Consider the following 20,459-nt stretch of genomic DNA (forward strand, 5'->3'; position numbering starts at 1 on the left):
GGAACTGGGAGAAAATGGGGGAGACTGAAGGGGGAATTGGAACTGGGAGAAAATGGGGGAGACTGAAGGGGGAATTGGAACTGGGAGAAAATGGGGGAGACTGAAGGGGGGAATTGGAACTGGGAGAAAATGGGGGAGACTGCGGGGGGAATTGGAACTGGGAGAAACTGGGGGGGACTGCGGGGGGAATTGAAACTGGGGGAGACTGAGGGGGGAATTGAAACTGGGAGAAAATGGGGAAGACTGAAGGGGGAATTGGAAGAAACTGGGGGAGACTGAAGGGGGAATTGGAACTGGGAGAAAATGGGGGAGACTGCGGGGGGAATTGGAACTGGGAGAAAATGTGGAAGACCGAGGGGGAAATGGGGGAGACTGAGGGGAAAAAGGGGGAAGGCTGAGGGGAAAATATAGAGAAAATGTGGGCGACTGAGGAGGGAAAAGGAAGGAGACCGAGGGGAAAATTGAGGGAGAATGGAGGAAACTGAGAGGGAAAAGGAGGGAAAACGAGTGGGGAATTGAAATAGAGAAAACGGGGGAGACTGAGGGGGAGAACGGGGGAGACTGAGAGGAAAATGGGGGAGAGCAAGGGCGACATTGAAACTGGGAGAAAGTGTGGGAGATTGAGGGGGAAAAAGAGGGAGACTAAGGGGAAAAAGGAGGGAAACCAAGGGGGAAAATTTAAACTGGGAGACTGAGGGAGATTGAAGGGGAAAATGAGGGAGACCGAGGGGGAAATTGAAAGAGAGAAAATGTGGGAGACTGAGAGAGGAAAAGGAAGGAGGCTGAGGGGAAAATTGAGGAAAAATGGGGGAGACTGAGGGGGAAAAGGAGGGAGACCGAAGGGGAATTGAAACAGAGAAAATGGGGGAGACTGTGGGGGAGAACGGGGGACAGCGAGGGGGAAATTGTAACAGAGCAAGTGTGGGAGATTGAGGGGGAAAATGGGGGAGGCCGAGGGCAGCTGAGATGAAATGAGGGAGAGCAAGGGAAAAATGAGAACCAGGGAGAATGAAGAATGAGGGGGAACGGCAGAGGAGAAAATGAAAGAAACTGAGCAGCAATGAGAGGTAGAGGGAAAAGGGGGAGGCATTGGGGGAAGATGAAGGACAGTGAGGGGAAAAATGAGACCGATGGAGAACGAGGGGGGAGAGATGGAGGGAAAACGAGAAGGAAGGAGGCTGAGGGAGAACAAGGAGAACCGAGGGCAAGCAGTGCCACCCGTTTCCTCCCGGCCACGGCTCAGCCCTGCCCAGCCGTTCCGGACTGCCGTGTCCGCTGTACTGGGAGCTGCGGTTTCCCTTGTTCTCAGCTCATTTGTGTAGGAAATTAATAAACGGGTGAGATTCGCTGCCGCCAGCGGCGGGGAAGCGTGGGCCGAGGGAGGGAAAAGGGGCGGGTTGGCGCGGCCGGGGCACACAACAAGGCCCAAGCGCTTGGTGCCGGCTGGCGGCCGCGCTGCCCCGTCCCGGGGGGCCGGAGCGAAGCCCCAGAAGGGCACCCGGGAACGGGGCGGGGGGCAGAGCGCGGCCACGCCGCGGGGCAGAGCGCTCGGCCGCGGGGGAAGGGGGGCGGGAGGCCCCACGGCCCGCCCCGCCTCCCACTCCCCGCTTGACCCAGCGCCGGCCCCGCCCCTGCCCCCGCCCCCTCGGCAGCCCGCCCGCCGCCGACTGGGCGTAGCGGCTGCCCATCAGGCGGAGGAGGGGGAGGCCGGCGGCGCCCGGGCGGAAGCCCCGCCCCCAGGCGTGAGGCGGCGCGGCCATTGGCGGCGGGCGGGTGCCTCTCTGGTGGCGTCGGTTTCCGGTTCCGCGGGGCGGGCGCCGGGGGGGTGGCGGGGCTGGTGCCTGTGAGTGACACACAATGAGGCGAGCGGCGGCGGCGGGGCCGTGAGGGGCCGCGACCGAGGAGGCGGCGGCGGCGGCCGAGGCGGCGGGGAGGGGGGTGGGGGGGGACGGAGAGCGGCTTCGCTCGTAGAGGGGGGGGAAAGAGAGGGGGGGAAGGAGACCCCCCCCCGCCGACCGGCCAGCGAGACCGCCGCGGCGGGAGCGAGCGAGCGAGCGGGGCCCGCGGCGCTGCGCCCAGCCATGGACAATCAGGTGAGGGGAGCGGCGGCGCCCGCCCTGCCGCGCTGCCGCGGGGGTGGGGCCCCTCGGCGCCACCCCTCCCTCCCCCCTGCGCGCGGGGGGCACGCGTGGGAGGGGCCGGGCCCCCCCTGCACCGCGGGAGGGGGCCCTGCATCGGGGAGGGGGGGGTGATTCCCCCCGGTGGTGCTGGGGGGCACCGTCCCCCGCCACCTTGGCGGAGGCACACCCCCTCCCCACACCCCCTTTTTGGGGAGGGGGGGATGTTGCTCAGCCCTCGCCCCTTCATGGGCGGCCGCGCTGCAGCCTCGCCCGCGGCGGGGGGTGGCAGCAGCATTTCCCGCAAATTCCTGCCCGGGCTTATTGACGGGGAGGGGTGGTGCCGGCGTCCCTACCCCCCTCAGCCGCGGCGCGAAGGGTTAATGCCACCGAGAGAGTTATTGCCGCTCCGGGGAGGCGGTGGGAAGCCGGCTGGTAGCGGCCGGGCCGCTGCCGCGCTGCGGCGGGCGGGGATGGATGCGGGAAGTTTACCTGAGGTGATGTAGGGCAGCCTGGCTCGGGCCTTTTGTGTGCGAGTGCGTGCGAGCTGGTCCCAGGTTACCCACGGGCCTGAGGTTCAGGAGGTGAGCCCCGCTATCCTTTGAATAATCAAGCCAGAGGAGAGCGAATGGAAACCGGTTATGGCTTTCGGGCAATTAGCACATCAAACAAAAAACCAGAGCAGCCTTCAGAATGTTTATTGAGAAGTTGAAAAGCAGACTCCTTTGTATTATTACAAATTGTTTGAATAGGATCCTGATTTCCCTTTGTTGGGAGACACGCTTGGAAAAAAAGAAAAAAACCCTCCATTTTCAGTGGAGCAACTTTGGATGTTTGTTATGTTGGGAGATCTTATTTTCAAATGTGTTTCAACTTCTGGCTTAATTCGTAGCGATTGTTAATTGGACCGATATGTGAAGAGTATAGCAAGTACAACTTTCGCTCTCAGTTAAACAGTTCTCTCTTATGTTTAATTTTGTTCTCTTCCACATAGTCCCATCTGTTTCTCAGCTAAAATTTCTCAGCCTTTTCAACTAGAAAGGCAAATTCTGTAGACTGGCACTCATTTGCACTTCTCTGGAGAGGGGTAGTAACTGGCAACAGTAGCACAATTTAAAGGGTAATTATGGAATCGATAACGTGAAGCTGCAGAACAGACTGGCTCAGTTGATGTGAACGGTTGCGTGAACGCTGTGGGAAGTATCCCAGATAAAGCAGGCCTGCAAGCACCCTCCTATGTGAGCCTGGGATTTAGGCAGACGGCCTCCACATAATGCTCTTCTCTCCTGCGGTGGACTGCTGTGCTTTGAGTGAAACACACCTTGCCTTTTTTCTTATTCCTTAATACGACATGAAAGAACAGACAGCCGTGTACCTTCATTTTTAGCACAGGAGCGAGATGGAGCCAGTGTAGATAAGCCCTAAAGTGCAGAACGGGAAAAAATGGCCCGCCAAGAGAACTTGCAGAGGAAGGTAACCTCAAGAAATGTTGCAGTAATACCAGTGAAGCAATTAATTAGATGAGTTTGTCCCTGAGTCTTGTAATTGATGTGTTGAATGGCAGCTGAAGGTATTTTGCTATAAAGACAACTGCCTGAAAGCGTGTGTTAAGGCTTATAGTTGAAATTAGAACTGGACTGCAATTTGGGAGGTCGAGCTTTGATGCCTGGTAACCCTGTAGACCTCCTGTGTGATCTTTTTACAAAGAAGAGAATACCGAGATTGAGTGACTTAAGCTTTTCCAGGAAGTATTAACCACGCTCTGAAAATCACATTCCCATAAAATGTCAGGTTGGACATGCAAAATATTTTTTGAGCGTTAATCATGGTTGTACTCCTTGCTGCAGTTCTGCAGTGGGAAAATGGGGATAATACTTTTCCTCAACATTTGTCTGGAGCTTGGGAAGCTTTCTCTTTCCGTGTTCATTGTCTCACATCATGCCCTCGGTTTGGCTCTGTGTCCACCTGTAAAATAGGTACTGACAGTGTTGCCTTTCCCAATGGTAACTGAGAACTGACAGAAAGAATAAAATGTTTATTTTCAAGTCTTAGGTGAAGAAGGGGGTAAGGGCTAAAAATGAGCTCTTTTTCTTATAACCCTCCAGTTGCTGAAGCTGGATTTTGATGGGTTTGGTTTCAGATTGCTGTGCTGCTGGTTTAGTTTGTGTAACGTATATGCACAAAATTAGTAAGTAGTTGGATACCTCAGGTGTTATTCCGTCTCTACAAATCTTGCTCTAAGATTTGCTCGCTTTAACTTGTGTCTGAATCATGTTTGCCTTTCCTCTGTTACATCTGTTTAATTCATTTGCTTGCTTCTGACTGTGGAGTCTGCAAAAATATGTGGATCTTCACAATTAATTTAATCTGTTTTTTAAGACATTTAATGGGATTTTTGTGCCTCGAGTAAGACATTGAATACACCTCTGTTACTCAATGATTAGAGGAGGATTCGGGAGAAATCAGAATTAGGTCATTTTAGTGTTGGATACTGTGCAGGCATTCTATATGTTAATTTGGTCTTTAAAAGTGCACTAAGAAAATATATTTAAAAGAATACAAGGAGCATCTCAGTTTTATTCTAATGGATTACATATTCTAGAGAATATCATAAACCACCAATTCATGATCTAATTTTTCCGGTTTTCAGATTAGTTTTCTGTCAGTGTTGTGAATTCTGTAAGCTGTGAACATCAAGTTCTGTCTCTGACACTTTCTAGAAATAAGGATTCCGCAATTAGGACTTTGGCAATTTATATGATAAGTGAAGCAGATAAACCTATCCCTCTTCCAAAGCTGTGTTCTCTGCAATGCTAATATTAGGAAGAAAATAGGTATGAAATGCTGCTAGGAGCTGTTTTTATGATACCTTTTCTGTTGACAACACTGTCGTTTTCACAATAAGACTAATCTCTCTGTGGAGGCTGTTGTATTCCTCCCCTGCGGTGATCTAGCATCTTCTGTCGGTGGGGCTCAACGTTATGCATAACGTGTAAGCTGTTTCGTTTTGCTTATGGTCTTACCTCTGTCCTAAAACAGTGCACGGTTCAAGTAAAATTGGAGCTGGGGCACCGAGCCCAACTGCGGAAAAAGCCCACCACTGAAGGGTTTACTCATGACTGGATGGTGTTTGTCCGTGGCCCGGAGCAGTGTGACATCCAGCATTTTGTGGAAAGGGTGGTCTTTCGACTACATGAGAGCTTCCCAAAACCCAAGCGAGGTGAGTGCATTGTTGAAGATACATTATTATGTCTTCTCTGTATGAAAGAGCACTGTGCAAGTCAAGGTTGTCTTGGACTGTCACTGTTCTGTAAAATATCTCTTTAAAGAGGAGCAAAATATACGTTGCGTGCACTTCAGCTTTAACCTTTACCGTCTTTGTTTGAGGAAGGTCAGGGAGAATGGGACCTTTCTTCTGCTGAAAGGGCTGGAGGTGAGATGCTTTCTCCTCTTATTTAAGCATTAGTACATGCAGATTCTCAAGACAGTGACAGCAGAAGATAATTCATGTGACAAAATGGGAAGGATGGGTTTGATTTGTTAGTATTTGCCAACACAAGCTGGAAGCATGTGACTGGTGAGAGATGCTCATATACGTACTGGAGTGTGTAGACTTTTGCACTGATCATTAAGTAGCTATCAGGATTCCTGCAATTTCTAGTCTCGGGTGCCAGTTCAGGTAGCATTAACTCAGCAGAAATGGGTGATGCTGAGGAGGTGGTGGTTGTCTCTTCGCCAGTGGCTGTACGTTCCAGCTGCACGTACGTGTGCAAGCGCTGTGCAGTCAGCGTGGCTGGGGAGAGAATACAGATTGTAGCGTTTATTTTCTGCTGGATCTGTTCTTTCCTCTTTCTGACTGTGCAGCAACATGAACCTTATTCTTGGCACGGGGCAGCAGGAATGCAGGTTGAGGTGGAGGAGCAGGAATTGCCCTTTTCGGCAGCAGCACAGAGTTAGATCTGCTTACGGTTGTGTAACTGCATCTGCAGCGTTACGGCCGTGAAGTGTTACAAGGAACGCTGGCTGCCTAAGAGTAGTGCTGTGAATTACTTCGTCATGTGCATTCTTTGAAATATTTGGAAGACCGCTGGTCATGCAGGAAGTCTTAGGGCTACCTGCTACACTGGCTATTTGTGAGAGTCCACAGTGGAAAGTAACTCGAAGGTGTTCAGCTCATAAGGGTGTGAATCTAGTCTGTATGTTAATAATATCTCCTTCAGATTGATGTAGTAAAACGGATGAATGATAAACAAGTGCGGTACTGAGCTGAAAGCTAATTTATGGAATAAAAGTTACAATCTGCTGTGCTACAACTCTTGTCATCTGGTGTAATTACTTTATTACAAACAACCGTGTTGGGATAGTACGTGGTCTTTGCTCAGTCGGTTGCCGTATCATCTTACCTTCAAAGAGGTTCTTTTTTTTGGATCTCTAGGTTTTGCATCATTTTTTTTTTTAAGCTTGCTCATCATGCCAGCTTGCTTTTGACCAAAGTGTGTCTGGGTTGTACATAAATGGTACGGCATATGCATACTATTTCTAGAATTGTTTGAAGGGTTTCTTCAGATGGATCGCTCATACTTGTAGCAGAATCTACTGGTGAAGGTAGGCCTGTGCTGCTAGCAGATTGCTTGTGTAGTAATTTTAATTTGTTAGAGTGGCAAAGGAACAAAGGCTGCTTGGCAGATAGTCTTAAGCTTCCTGCTGCCATATTGGCACTGTTGTTTGGTTTTAGGCTTTTTCCCCGAAATGATAGGGTTCTTACATGAAATTCAAGTTAAAGCAAGTCTTGAGATTTTTATTATTTTTAGATAGGCTCTTTTTTCACAGTTGAATTTTGAGGACTGCTTTCTAGCACCTTAATGAGGGTAGAAGTGCTTAGAGCTGCAGATAATATATCTACATTAAAAGGAAAATAACTTGTGTGTTTTTTAGGTTTGAGGTACTGTTTCCTAATCATATTAATTACTTGGAATAATTTACAGAAAGTAAAAAGATTTGCACTGAATTCCTCTAATTACTTAATTGACTTTATTTACATATATTGTAGTGCATAAATTATATGCAAGTGCATCCGGTTCCTGAGAGGGAGAATATCTGTGCTGGTCTCATGTTTCTTCTGGCAGCTGTTACGTGTAGCTATGTCATGGCCAAATAAATGATCCTGGAATCCTTCGAGTTGGCTGTCGCTGTACTGAAATGCAGTGGTAGATGATGGGAAGGATTCAGTAGCATGAAGATACGACAGGTAGAGGGACAGGGGGAACTGAGGCAGGAAGCACGCAGACTAATTTCTTGGAAGCGATTAACTTTTGTAATCGATGTTTCTGCAGCAAGCAGCACGGTGACCTTAGGGGCAAACGGTTTAACCTTTCTCCATTTCCTTGTATGTGAAATAAATAGCAGTGCTTACCTGCCCTTCAGGTTTGTTAGGACGTTTGGGTGAAGCAGCTTGCGGTGTGGCCGTTACGTAATTATGAAGATTAAGCATTGCAGGAGAGCAGTTCAAGGGGGGAAAAAAAAAAAAAAAAAAAAAAAAGATCCACTTGTATGGTACAGTGTTTTGATTAATAAATATGGGCATCAAAGTAAATCTTACCTCTCTGTGCTGTTCCAATTCCCACCTTTTGGGTCTTTGCCTTTTTTTGCAAGATGGCTTTAACCGGCAGTTTGCATTGTTGTGGAACAGCACAGAAATGTAATTGTATCTCGCTGCAAAAGGGGGGGGGAAGAATCTCATGGAGACTCTGGCGTGGAGTGTTTTATGTTTCCTTTCCATGGGAGGAGCTAAGAACAGATTTTCATGTTCTTAACTAAGCCTATGACCACCATCTTATTTTGGTGGTTTTTTCTCCCCAAAGGTCAGCGTTTTAAATTGTGACCTGAGTCATCAGAGGCCCATTTCTCATCTTGCCACTCCTTTTTTGCTCAGATTAAGTTGCATTATATTCAAAGTTAACATTTGTCTATTCTCTTTTCAGTGTGCAAGGAGCCCCCTTACAAAGTGGAGGAGTCTGGCTACGCAGGCTTCATTATGCCCATTGAAGTGCACTTCAAAAATAAGGTAGAATCTGATTTCTGGTCTTCTAATTGTTTTGAGCTGTGCCAGAGCCTGAAACTGCCTGACAGAAAGACACTAAATTATGTGACTGTTTTATGTGTGTGTTTTTTATTAGTCTAATAAATAGAATTTAACTGGGAGTTGGAAGCTCCTGCCAGACTTCAAAAGAAAGCTTTTGGCAGAAATGGAATAGTATAGAAAGGTAATATCAGGACAGTGTGGTGGTCCTAGAGATTCTGAACAGATTGTACCACTTGTAACAAGCTTCTCCAGCATGGCTATCACTAAAGCAGTTTAAAATATTTGATGCAAATAGGGAAGTAAATAAGCACAAACCACTCATTTTTATGAACATTTGTAAATACCGTGTTGACTGACAATATATTAAAAAAATCCAATTTTTTAAAATTTGTAATCTTACTAAATTAACTGTACAGGTATAAAATTTGTATAGGCCCAAGACAGACATTTGCATATATAGGACAAGTATTTACAGCTGTGTTAAAAATATTGTTGTTCTGGTTCAATACTCTTCCAAAAAGAAAAAACTGAATATTTTAAGGCTTAAGATGCGTTGCCAACAAGTGTATGAAAGTTAAAATTTGGGATTTACTGCTTGCTTTAAGTCTTGCCACAAAGGTCACATGCTACATGACTTGAAGAAGGTTATGAAAATAGGGATTTGGGCACTTGTTTCAGTTTCAGATAAATTGTTTTGTTAAACATGAATACCGAATCTTTCTGGTTTTGATTACTACATAAATAAAAAAACAATATTCTGCTTATTATCCCTAAGAGGGAACCTAGATAAACTAAAAATTTGACCATTAAGCCACATCACTATAATGTATGCTCTCAGCCCTCCCAGCACAAGCCATTACCCCAGGTTTTGTTGACAGCAGACCACACATAACAACCTCCCGTTATTTAGCTTCTCAGTGTCTTTCCCATTGTACCTCCCACAAACATATCTGTCCATCATTTCCTTCTCGCCTCAGTCTAACACAGTATACTCTCCTGACAGGGTCATTTTGTGAATTAAGTAACATTTTAGTTTGTTTTCTGGCCTACCACATTGCTCTTACCCCACTTTACGAGTTTGAGTAATATAGGCTCAAATAACGAGACTGAACCCCAAGAAGACTTGTCTTCTAAACCTGGGAACGTTTTGCCCACAACTTTCTTTTGGGTGGGTGGGGTAAACCAAAAGGATGTGAAGAGAAATGGCAGTTAGAGAGCAGGGGATGAAAGTTGTTGATAGAAGCAGCCTTCTTGGCAAACACTGAAAACTATGACTTGAATGCAAAAAAAAAAAAAAAAAAAAACCAACCCAACCCTCAACAGCTTAAAAGTAAGTTTGACTTCTGGTAGCTTTTCTGAGGTTTTGAATGGAAATCAGGAAACTGTATGCTGGCTTAATTCAGGTTCAAAATCTACCTTTACATTCCTGACCAAAAAATGTGAACTTTTCCGTGCCCATTTCTTGTAAAGGGAATCTTGAATGACTGTGATGGGTGAACTATGTTTTGTTTCTACTCCTACCTTTTATTTTTCTTTCCTTTTTTTCACCCGGTCTTCTCTCAGGCTGGCCTTTCTGCAGGTCTCTGGCTTTGTCTTTCACAGGTCCTCAGATCCTTCTCTCTCATTTCTGCCTCTCCTGTATTTTTTTTGTAGGTGCACTTGTTTGCATTGACTGTCATCTGCGTTTGTCAGCTGTCTTTCTCTCCGTCCCTTATATTCGTATGCTCCTCGCAGAATATGGAACTGGCAGCTTTTCTGAATATAGCTTGATTTCACACCCGCCGAGGTCATCACTTCTCATTGTTTGTATAAACACGTGACTCTGTAGTTGCTCTTTCTAGCATTGGGGATAGGATGGCTTTTATAAATAAGGGAAATAGGTGGTCTCTGTTAGTGGAAACAATGGAAGTAGCAGTTAATTCAGGAGAAGGCGGTCTGGTTTTGGCATTTTGGTCTTCAGAAACATGAAAAATAAATAGGAGAACAGGTTTAATTACAGACTTGTTTTCAAACTGCAGATCTTCAAAATGCTCGTGTTTGCCCTGGTTTTTAGATGCATGCATTATGGAGAATTTCTTTTCCACTTTTAAGCTGATTGACAAATTAACTAATTAAGGAGTTTCAAACAGCGCCTCCCATTATTAAATTGGGGCAAGTGGTGGTTGAAGGAAGACGTGATAGCTGCCATATTCCAGCACATCATTTCAACAGAGACACGTTCCCAGGTTCAGCCGTGAACTTGAAATACATGAGCTGTACTGAAGTTGTTTGAAATTTGCTTTTGCTGCTTTAAAGCAATTTTTCTGTTCTTATGTCAGCAAATGTTACATTCTCTGCACATTTGGAAGTTAAGCACAGTACTTATGATTGCTGGAAGCTTAGAATCTGCCTGATGATGTGAAGAATTTGGCTCCTCTGACCACTGTTGCCCGGTGATAGTGCCATCTTGAAATGTTAAGAGCTATGATTATTTTCAGTAAGTGGAGTTGAAGGAAATGTAAGAGGTAAATACTTCAGCAGAGATGGAAGTGCAAAGACAAAAGATAAGCAAAGACTGGGATACAGTAGAAATGAAAGAGATTGGGAAGGAGGTGGAGAAATAGCAAAGCCGTTAGACTACAGCTGATTTTCTCCTGCATTAAAGAATATGACATTAAAGCACCAAATAAGTCTTTACTACTTCAAGACCATATGTTCACTCCAATCTCTAAACCTGTTGATGCTGGTGAGGATCAGCTGTTGTGTGTAGAGCATACATTGTTCTGAATTTGCCTGAATTGATTACAGCATTTGGGACTCATCCTTGAGTGACTCTTTTGAAGTAGATGTTATGGATTGATTCAGAGATTGGGTAGAAAATGCTGTTTCGTAGGTGGCTGGACAGGAGGAGTCGGGTGGGTCTTTCTGGCCATATGCTCCCTACATTCTAGCACGTGTTTGTTGATGTGTGTCCTCTCGGTTGAAACAAGAGTTGCAACGGCTTTGGGATTTGTTTATTGATGCATGTTTAGCTTTGTGGAGGTGAGAAGAAAAAGGATTCCAAGAGGGCGTAAACTGATCTGTGGAGGTTGATCTTTGCCATGGCTGGCTGAATTTTTTTTTTTTTTCCACCGTTTAAGCCTCCTTTCTTAGCTGTTTCCTTTCCCTGTTCTAATTTGTTACTAGGATGATAAATAGTGGTTGTCAGAGCCAGTGTACTCTTTGCTTTGGCTAAAGAAACACGGGCCTGTTCACTGCTAAGGAACAGTTTTACTAAGAATGGATTAAGAATGGTTTCAATGAACTTCACTGGGGATTTTTTTTTTTAGACAACTGCAAAAAACTGCCCATTAACCCTTTGTGTTGGAGTACTCTCTTCTTGTCATCGTTGTTGTCTCTTTGGAGTAGGAGAGTCAGTGCTGTTGGCACCACTGAAGCTTTTGATGCCTTTCTGTCAGACAGGGAAGTGTCAGCAGAGTATTAAAAAAGATGCAAGAGCCTGTTCTTACCCTCTACGAACATAGTTACGCCTTGCTGGCTTGCATTTGTCCTTCCTGTGCTGTAATTCAGTTCCTCAATAAGTAGGTGCTTTCTCAGGCTTGTCATTTGAATTACAGAATATTTATTTTGCATATTGCTGTGACCTGAGCAATTTGTGTATCTGAGCTTTCTAGAGAGTTGCAGTGGTCTCTACAGGCCACAGGACTTGCGGGCTCTTTTGATACTGGTGGCCTGCTAGAGCCTTTGCCTCTGTAACTGAACCTGAAAAACAAATGCCAGGTCTCAGCAGGTTGAATGAGAAAGCTTTTAAAAGCACAGTTGACTAATGATAGTGGATCATTTGGGATTGTTGAGCTGAAAATGTTGGTATGCTATTTTTATTTCTAAAACCTTTGTGTTCCTTCCTATAATGAGGGCTGCTGTTAGTGGCTTCTGGTGCTTGAATCAATACAAAGTGGGTACAATAAATGTGTTGTTTTTCTACTGCTCTTCTCCACCCCTCTCCCCCACTCAATTTCAACAGTCTTGAGACTGTTTTTCATGGCCTTGTTGTCTCCAAAATACATCTCTTATAGTGGCTATATGTTGTAATCTTGAGGCTGTAATACAGGTATGACTTTGGTATTCATCCCGTTACATTTTGCATCCTAATCAAATTAGATCACCCCCACGCACACGCACAAAAGCTAAAGGTCTAGTATACTTTCATGCTATTCTGGTACAAGGCAGATGATATTAATGCAACATGGATAAAATGCTGTATTAAAGTCTCTTTTAAAGATATTACCTCCCAATTTCAGTGCTAGAGATAAAAGGCTTCCAGTATTTACATAATGGATACATGTAACTTGAGCGTTTTCTATTAGTGAAAAAGGAGATAAGCCAAAAAAGCAGAGAAATCCATTTGATTTTTCCTGTTAGGTTCAAAATAAAAACATTCTACCCCTTCTGCAGTATTTATAGGTGTGATATATAAAATACCTAGGAAAATAACTGGAGAAGGGAAAAATTACTTGCGTTTCAAAGTAGGAACTCAGGCATTGTACGTGGGTAGGACAGGGAAGGTGAAACTGGAGATCAATTAGAGCTGCGTGTCAGGACTGTGCCGTCGGGAAGGTATTGGCTTGTGAAATACTCCTAAGGAAGGTTGTTGAGTGTTTGCATGAGACACTGGATTTTACGTAACAAATTGCTGTGTTATTGAGGCAAGGTTTGCACAGGTTTGAGGAAAGGAGGAGGAGATTTAACCTGTTAGTGTTTATTCAGTGTTGCTGAGAGTGGTGGAAGGAGGAGTAAAACTTGTCATTTTGTCTAGCCTTTAAGTGGAAGCATTTGTTGCTCACATTTTTTAGGTCTGTTCTGTATCATCTAACTTACCAAATCTGCAGCACATTCTTTTATGCTGCTGCGGAGTGGCGAATCTTTTTTTTTTTTTTTTTTACCTTTTTCTGTCATAAATGAATACATATTATCAGTTTACCCATTCTTCTATCTGAGCAGACTGTTTTCCTGCCCAGAACAGGAAAACTCGGGCTGTGTGTGTGTTTCAGTAGCCACTCTGTGTGGCACATTAACAGGCACCCCTGGGTGCTGAATAGATTGCAGAGCCTGGCAAGGAAGCCTGGTCAAATGTAGCAGCTCTACTAGCCCTGCCAGCATCATATCATGTATTTATAAGAGCTGGTAGGTTACTGAATGCTTGTCTTTGAGCAGTGAGTATATTTTCCTAATTTTCAAACAAATAGGCTTCTGATGGGAGAGAGTTCCAAAATGCTGATCTCTGTTATTTTACTTAACCCTAGAATTTCAAAAAGATAAGGGTGTTTCATGGAGTTGTTAGCAGACCGTAAGATAAGGCTGCTTGCTTCAAAAAATTAATATTGGGCTATTCACTTCTAAATGTCCTGTCTCAAAGCAGGGTGGAAGACCAGTCAAACGGGTTGTGCAAGCCTGAGAGGGGCTTTCATTTATACCAACATTATGGACTGGTTACGGATAAATGACTCTGTCAGGCTGGATCTGTGGCAGAAGGGAAGTAGTGTTAAATGTTATAGTTATTGAATAACCACGAGTCTGCTTCCTTGGTGTGCTAGATTTTTGTAGATAATTTTGTTTTATGGCTTTCTAAAAGTGATTTATGAGCTTTATGCGCACGCTACCACTGAAATTCTTTTGATTTGTGTTAAGTGGCAAAGGGCACACCCTGCCTTAAAAACAGGACAAGGAAATTTTAACAAAAGACTTTGAAAAATTCCTCCTCTTACGAAAAGTGCCAAAAGAACTTTAACCCGTTACTTCAGAACTCAGAAGAAGAATAAAGCAACTTCAGTGTTTGTAACAGAGCAGTGGCAGTCAGTGCAGACAGGAAGCTGGAAAGCAGTAAAAATAAAGTATAATGTACTCAGCGTTGGAGGTGGAGTAGGGGGATTCACTAGATGGAGGGAAGTTTACAGCAGCTGCAAATAAAAGCTTGGTCCTAGCTTTGTGGTACACACTTCTAGTTTACTTCTCTGGCATCCTGAGATTTCAGGGGCAGAGATAAACCGAGGTTCTAAGGTGGCTTGCTGAGAGATCCCATACCAGGTTAACCATTTCACATCCAAATTTACAATTGAATTTTAATCTGAATAACTGCAATATCTCCCAGTTAGAAATGGGTGTGATCCATCCTTTCTAAAGCCTTTCTTGGAAGTAAGGCCCTTTAGAAAAGTTCATGGTCTCAGAAAACAACAGTAAGTCTCTTCCTTTTTCAGTTGTACTTGTTGACATCAGGGGTTGAATATCAGAAGGTGGAATAATCTAAGAGTAAAGCTTGGCTTGCACATATAGTTGCTACTCAGGCAGGGGAGTACATAAAGGGGTGGTGCAGTATGAAAACAGACTGCCTGGCCCTAAGCTGGTGGGTGAAAAAGTACCTACACTATTGCAACTCCAAGCAGCAGGATGTGTGAATCCCAACATGTTATTTAGAAAGGCTTCGAGTATGGCAGTGTGGACTCGGGGTGGCTTTCTATTTAAAGTTAAAGGATGTGTAGGTCCAGGTCAATTGAGAGAGATTTTCCTTGGCTTTCTTTTTTTTTAACTTTTCTGTCGACGCCCCCCCCCCCGCCCTCCTCCTTGATGGTTGTTTGGAGGGAAGAACCTTTTAGGGGGGACCGGATGGGTTAAGCTTTGGAGTGTCTTGAGCTGTAATCATTAGCTGTCAGTGAAGGCAGTAAAGGAAAGAATGTTTATTTGCGGCTTTTTGCTTTGAGACTTTTGTACTTGTTCTTTTAGGAGTGCTGTAATCTTAACTATTCGCGGGGGGGGGGGGGCACTTCTGATGGGCTGAGACGATACAAAGGATATTTTAATGATCATGGTACTTGGCTAGGGCTCTGTTCCCAGGGCGGTCGTGATCTCTGAGTTGGAGAAAAATCACATTGAAAAACTGTCTTTAATTTTACAAAAAGTGGAAGCTCATCAACAGTGGTACGATAAATATTTGGGAGGTCCTCTGATGCTTTTTGAGTCTATATAAAAAAATGGGATACCCAAGGTAAAAGGGAAATGAATGTGCAGCCCCTCTCCTGCTCTGAAAGCAAACAGGCAAATGACAAAGCAGAGCTCGGATAATGTGATGGCATGCCAGCTTTTGACTAAAGCCTGTTCTTGCTAACATATCCAAGATCAATTTATTCTGTGTTGTTCACTAGGAAAGGCATTTTATAACCAATTTTTAGGCCACATTTGGATTTCTATTCATCCGTCATTTACGTTTATTAGACTTTGAGGGACCCTCTACAGCTGCTGTTTTAACTCCAGCGTAAGCGCACGCATGCAGAGCTCGCTAATGATTTGGTTAATGACAACGGTTGTAGCAAAAGAGGAAAATGACAATGTATTTTGCAAGTACTTTTCTTCTTAGAATTCATGTGTTTTAGTAGATATTGTCCCCTTTCAAGCGTGTGTGTATTCTTCAGGACTTTTCCAAGAGAAGGTCTGAAGACCCTTCATGGTGGTAGCGTGTTCTTGCTTGTTAATGGGAGAGAATTCTATCGTGTGTGTCTGCTCAGAGGTCTGCTTTCCTGGTTTGGGGAGTTGGGACCCAAGCCCTTGGCTCCCAGGTGAGCTTATGATACTGGTTTTGATGTAAACCAGGTGTGGTTACCACACTTTATTATTAGAGATAGAGTTAGTACAAGAAATGGCTTCTTTAGTGACGTTAGTATCCACCAAGCAAACAGCAGGAATCAGTGTGGTCTGAAGCCGTTTGATGCTTCAACCTATTTTCAGCAAATCTAATGGCTTGGGCTAGAAGCCTGCGGCGTCTGTTCCCATACAACAATGCAACTACACCAGGAAATCAAGCTGCTGGATATGAATTGTGGAAAAGACTGCTGTGCAGCTGCTTGATGTTGCGCATTGAATGAGGCATGTGGGATGCATTCATGTAAATACTGAATGTACTGTAAGGCTCTGTGTGGTTTGCTGGAGAGTCTCTTTTGCCACATTTTGAGTCTTCATCTTGAAATGCGGAATAGAAGATAATACCAGGAAATGTCATATCGATATTTGTAATACACTAGTAGTATGCAGTATTTGCAAATCCAGGAGAGAGGGGGAAAAAAAAAAAAAAAAAGGAAGAGATTTCTTCCATTCTGTACTGCAAATGCAGAGTGTTTGCTGTGCTGCTTCAGCAGGTGGAACAAAACCAGTGAGGCGCAGATGATCCCCAACATGCATACAAACTCCGGATTTCTTCAATGAAAGTGCCCTTGGAAAGTTCAAAAGCCTGGGATATCTTCCCTTTCAGCCCCTGCAATATGCATATTGAAAAGGATTTTACAAAACGAGTCATCCTTTTACCATTGCGTTTAATCTTTTCTCAGTGCTCGCAGAGATCCTGTGAGTTCAGAAGTTGTTCCTTCTCTAAATAAAGGATTATGCTTTTCTTAATATTGATACTTACAGTTCAGTTGCTTCCCAAAGGAGATAGGATCTGAATTTCTGTGAAAACAGAATAGTGGATAGAGCTTGTGAACCTGCTTTCCTAGGAAGACTTGAACAGCTTTAACCAGACAATTGTCAGTCAGTATCCTTGTCTGCGCTTTGCTTTTTGCAGTGAAAAGCCGTGCCCCAGTTCCTGATGCTTTAGGCACAAATAGTTTTAATTTCTATCTCTGATCTCATGATGAAAAACTGTGAACGCAGCACTCACTCAGTGGTTTATTTGGGATTTTCAGGAGTGACTGTTTGAATCCTCTGACTTAGCGTGCTTGCCAAACTTCTTCCGTTTTCCCAAAGTCTTTCTTGTTTTTAGGAGGAGCCGAAAAAGGTTTGTTTCACATACGACCTGTTCTTAAATTTGGAGGGAAATCCACCTGTGAACCACCTTCGTTGTGAGAAACTGACTTTCAACAACCCCACCAAGGAATTCAGACGCAAGCTCATTAGGGCTGGAGGGGTAAGTGCCAAAGGGACTGGAGACCTGAAAAGGTTCCACTGAAATGTGTAGTGATCTTGTTTTGCTCTGGGCTTTCTTTTTAGCTGCAGCCCAACACGCTACAGTTTTCTACGTTCATCTGAAGGATGACCCAGCCAATTTTTACTCCTGGTTATATGACTGCAGCACTTGAAGCAGAACTAAACCATTGCTGATGTGATTGGGCACTTCATTTTCAATTTAAATGTGACCATTAATATCAAAGCAGTAAAACCCCTCTGGAAATGGAGATCTGTGGATGTTGCGTGCTGTCCGTCAGGCAGTTACAGTTATCTGTGACCTTCCTAATGCCATGAGCTGTATCAGTACAGAAAAGCTCAAGAAAAGGGAGAGGCTTCCAGTCTGTTCCTTCCTCATTTTTGCCACAGGAAAGCTTAATACTTGGTGCTTCCTGGTCAATAAATGTCCTCTAAACCTGAGGTCAGTTGCTTATGGCTTAGAAAATAAAAAAAATCAAGGAAAAGTGTTAGATACAGAGTGAAAATGGTTGTGGGAGGAAAACAATAGGTACGCTCTTGAAGGCACAATAAGATACGGGTTGCTAGAGTGGATGAACTCTTCTAGGAAAGTAATACGCAGTGCTAGACTAAAGAAATGATCCTCAAATAGCTGCAAGATCTAGGAAATCAGTACAAGCCACAAAGTGCATGAAGTTTTTAACCAGACAGAGGATGTCATGACTGTATTTGGAGACACCCCCATGTATAATAATGTATAATTATGATCTGTTCAAGGACTTTATTCAAGATGGTCTTAATTGCGGCCAAAATTTTCTTCTGAAAAAGCATGTTTCTAGCCTGAAAAAGTAAAAAAGTTCTGGGGAAGTTTGTCAATAGTTAATCTCGGGAGTGGCAAGTGTTCCAAGCTGATCTGTCCAGATCTTCCTTGGCGTGCCAGTACTTTTGTGTATTGGACAGAAAGAGGAAGGGGCTTTTTTCAGCCATAGGGTGGCTAGAACATCGTTTGCTTTCTAGGATTTTCGTAGTACGTTATCGTATTCTTTATGTATTGAGGTGTTTCATCTGTGAATCACTTTTGGTGCTGTTCATCTAGTGAAAATTTTTGATGGTATTATTCTGACCATATAGTAAGAAGGAAAGGTTTCATGGAGCTCAGTGCTTGGTGCCTGTCAAGGGAGACACCCAAGGCCTGCATTTTGTTTTATTTTTTTTTTCCCCTGAATGAGTGAATTCAGCTTCTCCTAAACCGATGAAGTCTTGCTCATTCCTTCCAGATTTATCTTGCTACCCTTTTGCAGGGTAAGAGCATTTGCAGCAGAACACACAGTTCTTGTGCAGAGCTTTATTGCCTGCTTGTGCTCAGAACACTGGCATTCCCTTTGGGAAAGATACTTGATATTTCATGTTGCCTTTCTTTTTTTTGTGGTTTTAATGTTCTGTATTTGAGGACTTGCCTTGAAACTGAGCATTACCTAGCCTATATTTTTTAATGGCCTTTTAAGCAGGGGAAAAAACATTCAAAACATGAATAACAGTGTGTTAATTGAGCAAGTGACTTAACATAATCGTGTCTTAATAATCCACACGACCTTTTCTATAAATTTTTCTCCTCTTTATTACTAGGTAATGGTAATGCCAGAAGGAGCAGAAACTGTTTCAAGGCCAAGTCCCGATTATCCTATGTTACCCACAATACCACTCTCTGCCTTCTCTGATCCCAAGAAGACCAAACCATCCCATGGGTCAAAGGTCGGTGAAGCATGCTTTTGTGTCATCCTGAGGTGAAGAAGGCTCTCAGGACTTGCTACTAAGAGCTTGTTTAGCAGCTGGCTGCTTCTAATTCTGCAACCTTCTTCCTTGTACTCTGTGGTTCCCTGGCTAATGGTCTGGAACTTAGCATAATTTAGGAGGCCTTTTTATGATTTGCTAGACTTCTCTCCAGGGAAATTTTGAACAGAAAATTAAATGTCCAAGACTGGAATTTCTGGTGAACCATATCTTCCTCCTGATCTGCTATAGCAGATAAAGTTGAAAGAAGTCCTCCCTGACTTGTATCCTTGATGCTGAGGGTGAATGATGTGGATCTTTCACTGTCTGTTGTGTAAAGCTGTATCCCAAGTCCTTGCATCTCTTAGCAGCGAGGCTGAGTTGAGAGTCAGCACTTCCTCTGTCATCAGGACTGCTTAGGGTGGTGCTGTAAAGAACATAAAATATGCTGCGCTTGGTCGAAGTGGCGATTTCAAGATTTGATGTTTGCCTCCAGCAGTATGTAGTTCTTGAAACTTCAGAAGAACCTTAAGTTTTCTTTTTTTCCACTTATGTGATGAAGTTATTTTTGTATAATTCTATACAGGAGAAACAATCCACAAGCAATGTGTTTTGAAGCAGATCATGTACACTTTATCAGCCTGAGCAGTCACAAATATTAACAGCAATTCATTTTATAGTGTAATTCAATTCCGATATCCATTTTCTTCAGGGCTCTAAACACTTCTGGCACTTCAGTCATGCTTTCTGATGTTGATGTTATGAAACAGAATAAAGATGACTTATCTGTTAGTGGCTGATTTAATTCTGGTCAGGAATTAAGCATTAGAAAAGAGAGAAGGCAGAAGAGGAATAAAGGGCTCTGACACAAGCTCTGGTGAAAATTGCCAGTAGCTAAAGAGACAGTAGTCTCCTGCTTCTCTTCCTCCAGGTTGCCCTCAGAGGTGCATGTGTGTTTGCATCTCGGCGTGTCCCGTTCACACTCCAGTGCCTCCCCACAAGACTTCTAGAAGTGTTTCCAGTTCACCTACAATTTGCAAAGGGAAATGCTCCTTTGCCTTCATTGTACCTGACTCTTAGGATGGGCCAGGTCCTAACGATTGCTGTCTTGAAGTTCTTATTAAATGCCTGCTGATATCAGAGACTTTGGTGCTCTTATAGTTGTGGGGACATTTGGTATTTTTGTCAAGTTGCAGTGTGGTTGATGCGGTGAGTTGGGGGCTAGGCTGTGAACATAACCTGCATTTGCCATGGACATGATTTAACCTTAAAAAAATTTCTTTAGTGGCTGGGTTTTTGTTTTTTTTTCCTCCCTAAAATATGATGTGAAGTATAACTTCATGTAACACAGCTAGAGTGAGTTTCCTCTTATCTGGCTTCACATGTTAACCCTGCAGATGAAATCTGAACTAAACATCTATAGATGTTTATAGACCATGGAAAGGAACAGGCAGTTGTGAAACATGCTTCATCCTGTCCTAATGTAGATGTTTAAGTGCCTACTGTCAATTTCTGTCCATCAGCTTTAGGGAAATGTAGATGTTTACCTCGGAGGTAGATAAGTACAT

General features: G+C 44.0%; 1 protein-coding gene across 2 annotated transcripts in view; it reads left to right on the forward strand.

The window, feature by feature from the left end:
• Positions 1-1,962: 1,962 nt before the first annotated feature.
• Positions 1,963-20,459, forward strand: part of MLLT1 (MLLT1 super elongation complex subunit) — a 29,901-nt gene continuing 11,404 nt past the window's right edge. Inside the window, exons 1-5 of one of the 2 annotated variants that reach the window (XM_074927887.1) lie at positions 1,963-2,093; positions 5,157-5,337; positions 8,099-8,181; positions 16,982-17,125; positions 18,748-18,873. In XM_074927887.1, coding sequence (XP_074783988.1) covers positions 2,082-2,093; positions 5,157-5,337; positions 8,099-8,181; positions 16,982-17,125; positions 18,748-18,873 — 546 coding nt within the window. In that variant the 5' untranslated portion in view covers positions 1,963-2,081. The remainder of the gene's footprint in view (positions 2,094-5,156; positions 5,338-8,098; positions 8,182-16,981; positions 17,126-18,747; positions 18,874-20,459) is intronic. The other variant, XM_074927889.1, reaches the window with a different exon arrangement.

Source organism: Athene noctua, chromosome 27 (assembly GCF_965140245.1).
Source record: "Athene noctua chromosome 27, bAthNoc1.hap1.1, whole genome shotgun sequence".
In the NCBI taxonomy this organism is placed as follows: domain Eukaryota; kingdom Metazoa; phylum Chordata; class Aves; order Strigiformes; family Strigidae; genus Athene; species Athene noctua.